Source organism: Betta splendens, chromosome 2, assembly GCF_900634795.4.
Source record: "Betta splendens chromosome 2, fBetSpl5.4, whole genome shotgun sequence".
NCBI lineage: Eukaryota > Metazoa > Chordata > Actinopteri > Anabantiformes > Osphronemidae > Betta > Betta splendens.
Genome location: NC_040882.2, coordinates 27,226,257 through 27,233,254, shown reverse-complemented (window position 1 = coordinate 27,233,254; position 6,998 = coordinate 27,226,257). Strand labels below are relative to the sequence as shown.

Below are 6,998 nucleotides of genomic sequence, written 5' to 3'. Positions count from 1 at the left end.
AACCAGTGTGCAGACACAAAACACATTGTGAAATGTTGGAGGGCACTTGTTTTCACCAACGGAGGTCAACGTGGCTTCATCAAACCTGTGTCTCTGTTACAACATTACACTTATGTAAGTTCATGAATAGACATTGTACACAAACCAATATTGCATCAAAGAACAAGATTTTCTCTACCGAATACAATGGCGTCAGACTCATGACAGCTGAAGGTTCTGTTGCATCTGAATCAGAACTTTGTCTCCGAGTCAAAGTTTCTTTCCATCTTTAATTGTTCCACATTCCACATTTACGACCCAGATCTCCACAGCTAGTTGGAGAGCCTGACAAGGGTTTTGGAAGTAGGGTTTATCTTAGTGGGAGCAGTGGGAGCACTGGGAGCCAGAGTGAAGTCTCATCAACTGGGTTCAACTGGGTTCAACCTTCAACATTTGAAGGCTTTGTTATCTCTGACCTCTGTGAACAGTCAGACTGGGTCAAAGAGGGACGAGCAGAGAGTGAGTTCAGGAATGTCGGATGTTTTCACACACGTCGCGCATCCTTTCGCTTTCGTGCCTCAACCTGTTTGTTAACTCTGCTGTCGTTCATGTAACTTGGCCTCGTTTTCTGCCTCTAACAGAAGCTGGTGAGTAAAGCCTGGCCGATGATGAACAGAGAATCAGGCCTAAACTGGCCACTGTCTGTGTTTCTGTCACAAGCTTTAAAACGTTATTAACTCAAACTGAAGGAGTTCACAGCATGTGTTCCAACCTCCTTCAACACACGCTCTGCACTGATGTCCTCCCTGAAGCCGCAGCCTTCTGTGGGCAGGAGCAGAGGATGCCAGCGCTTTGTGTTCAAACACCAGGTATGAAAGAGGCTCGTCGACCTGTTCATCGACATTTCAAGCTCCAACTCTGCAGGTGCGAAGATGTTGGACTCTCTGAACTGTTTTACCTTGAAAAAGCTGGGGATCTACACCACAATCATCGTGATATTCACCTACAACATCTTGCTTAACAGGGATGTGACGTGCTCCTGTGAAAAACAGGTCACAGAGTGTGGTTTGTACTTCACTCTGCCAGGTATCATCGTACTTTTTCTGATTCTCTGGATGGACAAGAAGTTTATAAAAATCTGCAGATATTCAGTAACCGAGTGCACATGCTGCTACGGATGGTACATTGTTTATCACAGCGTCAAAGCTACTTTCATTGCTCTGCTGTGGATTGTGACCTTGTTGATTGATGGAGACTGGTACGTTTGTTGTAGCAACTTCACTAATCAGACCATGTTAGCTTGTATAAACGAAAAGATGACGCCGACGGAACAAAGAGCCTTCGTTGAGCTGAAAAATACATCAAGAGTGAGTTTGTTTTCTGGTGAAGTCTCCGTCTTTGTTACGTCATTTCTTTGTGGGTCCAGTTGATTATTGTGTTGCTTCTCCTTCAGATCATCGGCTTTGGTGTGTTCTTGGGCATCGTTGTTATTATGTTTGTAATGTCGGTTTGTCACCAAAGTAAACGCTGCAACAAAAAGAATGGCAAAAAGTACATGTTTGACTACCTGGTTCTGAAAGAGGAGAACAACGTCCTGAAAGAGAAACTGAAAGCAAAAGTAGTAGAAGCTCTGACTGAAGCCTTCGACGCTGAAACGGGGGAGGACAGATGGGTAAAATACAGTGAAGTTGCTAAAGAGCTGATTAATCAGACAGAAGCAACACGTGAGCAGCCTCCTGCAGCGCAGGTAAGCAGACATCACCTACAGGAGCGTCCACCACACGCATATGATGGGATGTCCATTATGTCGTGTGTGTTGAATGTAGGATCCTGGATCACGTTCCCAATCATCACAGCAACAGCAAGGACTTCAACAAGAGCCACCAGCAGAAGCCCAGGTACCAGTAAAGCAGTGTGAACAGGACTGGCTCAAAGGTCACTGACTGTGATCTGTTTCTGTTAGAATAGAATAGAATAGAATAGAATAGAATAGAATAGAATAGAATAGAATAGAATAGAATGAGGGTGGAAACTGTCATTTTGCGACAGCAGGAAAAGACAAATAATACAGAAGAAAAAATACACAATTTACACTAGGTGAATGACGATATGGGGTCAAACAGTAAGTGACTGTGCTGTGATTGTTGCTGCTGGAAATGCTTTATATGGTCAGAAAGACCAGAGTCTTATGCAACATGAGAAACGGAAGCTGTTTTGTCGAGCTCGCTGTGCGGTTGTGACCGCTGGGTCGACTGTATGGGGTAAAAAAACAGACAAGGACAGGGTGCAGGTTGGCTGTAACTGGTTTTATTATTGTTTTTAAATACAGGAATTCAAGGATAAAGGTGATACCGATGACTGGTTTGGAGCCACAGGCCCAATTGATGATGAAAATGATGTAAGAAACCATGTTTTAGCTGCTCATTACTGGATTTGTGACAAAATGAAGAACTGAATTAAAGAGAACAAATCCACATCTACAGCAACGTTTGTGAAAGTCTCTCCAGTGGAAGTGCCGTCCTGGAACCCTGAGACAGGAAACATTCCACCAGCTTGTGGAGGTGCTCCTTCTACCAGGGCCGTGTCTTCCACTGTGGCTCTTAGCAGCTTGTTGGTGGAGGATCCGTTCCATTTGCATGTTTTTATCTCTGCCACTCGTGTGGATGTGACTCAGTCAGAGGTTGAGGAGCAACTCCTGGACAAAAACACATCAAACCGCTCACGCTGGCGCGATGAAGCCCCTCTGACAGAGTGCCCTTTAAAAGGAATGCACTATTTATCTGAGCCCATGTTCATTAGAGTGTTCGGTTCCTCACATATTGAATTGTCCTGTATATATTTATTATTAATGTGATTATATAAATTAATTTCTATGTTTTTGTACTTTTGCAGAGTCTCCTCAAGAAAGAGTAAAGTCCATGTTGATGATGGAAGGACCGTAATAACATCTGCAACAATCAAGCTGGAGTTTACTGGTCTCTATTACGTCTCTATTGTATTGTTATTCATATTACAATTGTTGACATTGCATTTTTCCTCTGTGTGCTACGTTTGAGAAATTGACAGGTTTTATTTGTATTTTCATCATTATCTACATTTCTCACTTTTACTCAGAATCCAAATCAGAAGGAGCTTTATTGCCAGGTCCTGTAGAGTGCACGTTACACAACTAGGAGCTTGTCTTGGTGTTGGGACACACAGGCAGCCGTCTACGGCGCCACGTCCCATCTGACAGTGGAAGCAGGTTGTGGGACAAAACAAAACAATACAAAAACACACGCACACACAGTACATGTGGAAACCTTGAAGGATTTTTTTCTTGGATACATCAGGACAGAAAGATAAGGTCGGAGAGCAAAAACATACATCTACTAATGACAAACGAATGAGTTAGATTAACGCAGTTCAAAGGTCACACTATAAAGTGACAACAGTTTATGGAGTGTGTATTTACAGCAGCTGGGAATTCACAAGATGATTTTAATGTGAGAGCAGCAGATTTCCCCCTCATCCTGGTGTCTGCATCACCACCTGGTGGAGAAGTCTGACTTCAGAAATACACATTCTGACAAATTTAGCTGGTGACGCTTTTATTTAAATACGTTATTTGATCATTTAGTGACACCCAGACCTTTTATGTTTAAATCTTTTGTATTAATATAGTATATTATTACCTGTATCATATTTATCTAATCACCAAGTAACAAGTAATATGATTTTTTAATGACAAGAAAACAGCAAAAAACTAATCTTAATAAACTAATTGGAAAGTTTGGCTAGGATAGCCAGCACGCTATGCTAAAGTAGGCAGCAGGCTATGCTAGGATAGCCAGCACGCTATGCTAGGATAGCCAGCACGCTATGCTAAAATAGCCAGCACGCTATGCTAGGATAGCTGGCATGCTATTTCATCATAATACCGTTCTCCTCTTGACAAAGTAACGTAAGTTGTTTCAACGTAACAGAACCATATGGGGTGCCGAATGTAAAAAGAGCACCTATAACTAGTTTTCTCACATTTAACTAAATGACACAACATGTTTTCTTACATTTAGGTAAATGTGCAAAAGTCTAAGTCTATGTAAATGTTTAATGTTCAATGTAAATGTTAAATGTTAAATGTAAATGTTAAATGTTAAATGTTCGCCGAGTGAAAAACTGAATATGAATAAAACTGGAACGGGAGGGAGTCGGAGCTGGCGGCCATGATGGCTTCGACTTCAGGTTTCTCTTCAGTATTTTAGTCCAGCGATCCAGAGTCAGATGTGGGCGGAGCTATGCCCACATCTGACTCTTAACATTTACATTTACATTTAACATTTAGATTTCAAATTTAACATTTAGATTTAACATTTTACATTTACATTTAACATCTACATTTAACATTTACATTTTATATTTAACATTTACATTTAGACTTTTGCACATTTAACTAAATGTGAGAAAACATGTTGTGTCATTTAGTTAAATGTGAGAAAACTAGTTATAGGTGCTCCTTTTACATTAGAACCACTCAATTAACAAACACTAAAGCTCAGTGTACGTCTTATTTTTATTTTTAAGTACTTGCAGCTCTTCACTCGAATCACACATATTTGAAAATTAAATAAAATAATACAAATCCAAACATTTGATATTTGACATTTGAATCTTGTGTTTTAATATCTCACTGTTGTGTCTTCTTAAAACTGTGAGACGACAAAGCAAAATTTTAACCACACAGACTAAACAGGTCACAGTTATCATGAAGGTAAATGTGCTCAGTGTGTAGAACCACTGTTGAGAACCAAACACATAAACTGACCAACTATTACTTTCTTGGTTTTAACTGCATATGTGTCTAAGAAGCTGAAATTAAAAGCAGCAGCTGAAGCATTTAAAACTTCACCACAGACCAGCGTCTACTGATAAAACAGACCTGTAGCCATTTAAAAATAGTCACTACATCTGTCAGAAACTGTGGTTTTAAGCTTTACTTGTGAGAAAGTCAAACATCATCTACTTCACCAAAGTCTTTGAAGACTTATCTCCTCTGACTGTGCCCATAGTGAAGCAGACCCAGCAGCAGCACAGACATCAGCACAGTCAGAACAATTCTCAGGACCAGGAAGGCGTGGTTGAAGCCTGAGGAACACGCGTCTCTGTGATGGGCTGCAAACACAAGAGTGGATATGAGTCGGTGGTATCAGTTCAGCTCAGGTTAGCAGTTTAACAGGTTAGCAGATTAGCACGTTAGCAGATTAGTAGATTAGCAGGTTAGCATTTTAGCATTTTAGCACGTTAGCAGGTTAGCACATTAGCAGATTAGCACGTTAGCACATTAGCAGATTAGCACGTTAGCAGGTTAGTTGATTAGCAGGTTAGCATCTTAGCACGTTAGCAGATTAGCACGTTAGCAGATTAGCACATTAGCAGATTAGCAGGTTAGCACATTAGCAGGTTAGTTGATTAGCATCTTAGCACATTAGCAGGTTAGCATGTTAGCACATTAGCACGTTAGCAGGTTGCGGTTCCAGTAAGTTAAATGACAGTTCAGTGTTGGACCTTTAACAGCCAGCCAGCCGGGCGCTGACGCTCCTCCTCCAGACAGGCTGCAGCTGTAGAAGCCTTCGTCGGCCTTGGACACGCTGTGCAGCGTCGTCCTCCCTGTAGCGCTGCTCCGCAGGAAGACGCCGTCTTTGTAGAAAGCAGCTGTGGAGTTGGGAGAGATGCTGTTCTTACGGCAGAGCAGAGTCACATTAACGCCCTCCATCACAGGCAGGACGGGACAGAGCAGGACCACGGCGTCGGCTGGAAGACAACGGCTGGGGTTCAGATTGTGCTGGAGCCACGACGGACGGAGGTAGAAGATGATGTGTTATTATTAAAAGCTGGTGTCATAGGTGTCAATGTGCTCAGTTAAGGGTCCGCATTAGTTTTCCCTCCCTACAAACAGAACCTGATGTAACGGTCGTGGGTCGTCCAGTTGCATCCCGTTGCTATGGTTACCTCTGACAAGCAGCCGGCTCTGGGGGGACTCTCCTGCTCCGGGGACGCTGCATTTGTAGAGTCCTTCATCAGACTGGGACACGCTGTGGACGCTCATCTCCCCCGTGGAGCTTCTTGCTACGAGCCGTCCGTCTTTGTAGAAATCAGCTGTGGAGCTGGAGGAAACCTTCTGTCTGCAGCGCAGAGTCACGCTCACGCCCTCCGTCACAGGAAGGACCGGACTCACCAGGATCACGGACCCGGCTGAACGGGTGACAGAGAGGCGTGAAAGCGGCGCGTGGCGGCGGCGCTGGCGCCGCAGACGTGGACCCACCGGTGACGGAGATGTTGACGGCGCCGCTCCTCTGCCCCGTCTCCGTCTCACACCAGTAGCGGCCGCTGTCTCCTGGATAGGCTGTTTCCACGGTGCAGGAGAAGCTGCTCCACGGGCTCTGGAGGTCACACAGGGTGAGGAAGCCCTCGGCGTTCCTGAGGCCTCGGAGCTGAGAGGAGCCGCTCAGACCCTGGCAGTGAAAGGACACGGCCTCGTACTGGAAGTACTGCAGGCGGCTGGTGACGGCCCAGAAGTCTGCGTCTGTCAGCGAGTCAGAGGACGTTAGGAGGAGGACCAGGTCTGAACGGGCGCCGTGTGTGAGACGCTGCTCACCGCTGCTCTCCACGCGTGAACCCGGCAGAACCAGAAGCAGCATCGCTAGGGAACAAAGGACCGTCAGTGACTTTTAGCAGCGGACACAGAAGCCGGTGAAGCTGCAGAACTCACAGAGCCGCAGGCAGAGACCTGGAGCCTCCATGTCGTGTGGAGGCGTCTTCATGCTGTGACTGACTGTCAGTGTGTGTGTGATCCCACGTCTGCCTCAGTCGCTCCAACCACAGAACGCTGCCTGAGCAGCTCCCACCTCTCACCGGGCTCTGCCCACTTCCCTCTGCTGCTCGGGACTTCCTCATCCGTCTGCTGCACATCACTTTTATGAAGCACAAACCAAAAGTTTCCATCATTGAACTGTCTCAGAAACAAACCACAGTCATGTACG

At 44.8% G+C, this 6,998-nt stretch overlaps 2 protein-coding genes across 7 annotated transcripts; one reads left to right on the top strand and one right to left on the bottom strand.

Moving 5' to 3' along the window:
- The first annotated feature begins 621 nt into the window (after positions 1–621).
- LOC114869047 (uncharacterized) lies at positions 622–4,174 on the top strand. 5 transcript variants are annotated; one of them, XR_008696444.1, is made up of 6 exons: positions 622–1,346; positions 1,433–1,726; positions 1,806–1,877; positions 2,309–2,377; positions 2,463–2,540; positions 2,872–4,174. XR_008696444.1 is itself a non-coding variant. In XM_055513992.1 (5 exons), exons 1-5 carry the CDS (start codon positions 912–914, stop codon positions 2,472–2,474), a joined length of 882 nt encoding a protein of 293 aa, XP_055369967.1. In that variant the 5' UTR covers positions 622–911; the 3' UTR covers positions 2,475–2,865. The 5 variants fall into 5 exon arrangements, 2 of the variants coding, with proteins under 2 accessions (XP_055369967.1, XP_029028693.1); XM_055513992.1 differs by lacking the exon at positions 2,872–4,174 and having other exon boundaries at positions 2,463–2,865; XM_029172860.3 differs by lacking the exon at positions 2,463–2,540 and having other exon boundaries at positions 626–1,346.
- Positions 4,175–4,513: 339 nt separating this feature from the next.
- On the bottom strand, positions 4,514–6,979 carry LOC114868793 (sialoadhesin-like). Of its 2 annotated transcripts, XM_029172574.3 has the most exons (6): positions 6,728–6,979; positions 6,614–6,658; positions 6,281–6,541; positions 5,968–6,210; positions 5,524–5,769; positions 4,514–5,130 (listed from the first exon to the last, which is right to left on the bottom strand). In XM_029172574.3, exons 1-6 carry the CDS (start codon positions 6,777–6,779, stop codon positions 5,003–5,005), a joined length of 975 nt encoding a protein of 324 aa, XP_029028407.1. In that variant the 5' UTR covers positions 6,780–6,979; the 3' UTR covers positions 4,514–5,002. The 2 variants fall into 2 exon arrangements, with proteins under 2 accessions (XP_029028407.1, XP_029028404.1); XM_029172571.3 differs by having other exon boundaries at positions 6,281–6,658.
- Between the last annotated feature and the right edge of the window lie 19 nt (positions 6,980–6,998).

What these genes read in the sequence shown, in the direction of transcription:
- LOC114868793 (XM_029172571.3), bottom strand. Translation starts at nt 6,779, where the DNA reads ATGAAGACGCCTCCACACGACATGGAGGCTCCAGGTCTCTGCCTGCGG. An exon ending in CGTCAACATCTCCGTCACCG is followed by an intron (nt 6,211 to 6,280) that starts GTGGGTCCACGT and finishes TCACCCGTTCAG; the next exon opens with CCGGGTCCGTGATCCTGGTG. An exon ending in CGGCTGGCTGGCTGTTAAAG is followed by an intron (nt 5,131 to 5,523) that starts GTCCAACACTGA and finishes TTGTGTTTGCAG; the next exon opens with CCCATCACAGAGACGCGTGT.
- LOC114869047 (XM_029172860.3), top strand. Translation starts at nt 912, where the DNA reads ATGTTGGACTCTCTGAACTGTTTTACCTTGAAAAAGCTGGGGATCTAC. An exon ending in AGCTGAAAAATACATCAAGA is followed by an intron (nt 1,347 to 1,432) that starts GTGAGTTTGTTT and finishes CTTCTCCTTCAG; the next exon opens with ATCATCGGCTTTGGTGTGTT. An exon ending in CAATTGATGATGAAAATGAT is followed by an intron (nt 2,378 to 2,871) that starts GTAAGAAACCAT and finishes GTACTTTTGCAG; the next exon opens with AGTCTCCTCAAGAAAGAGTA.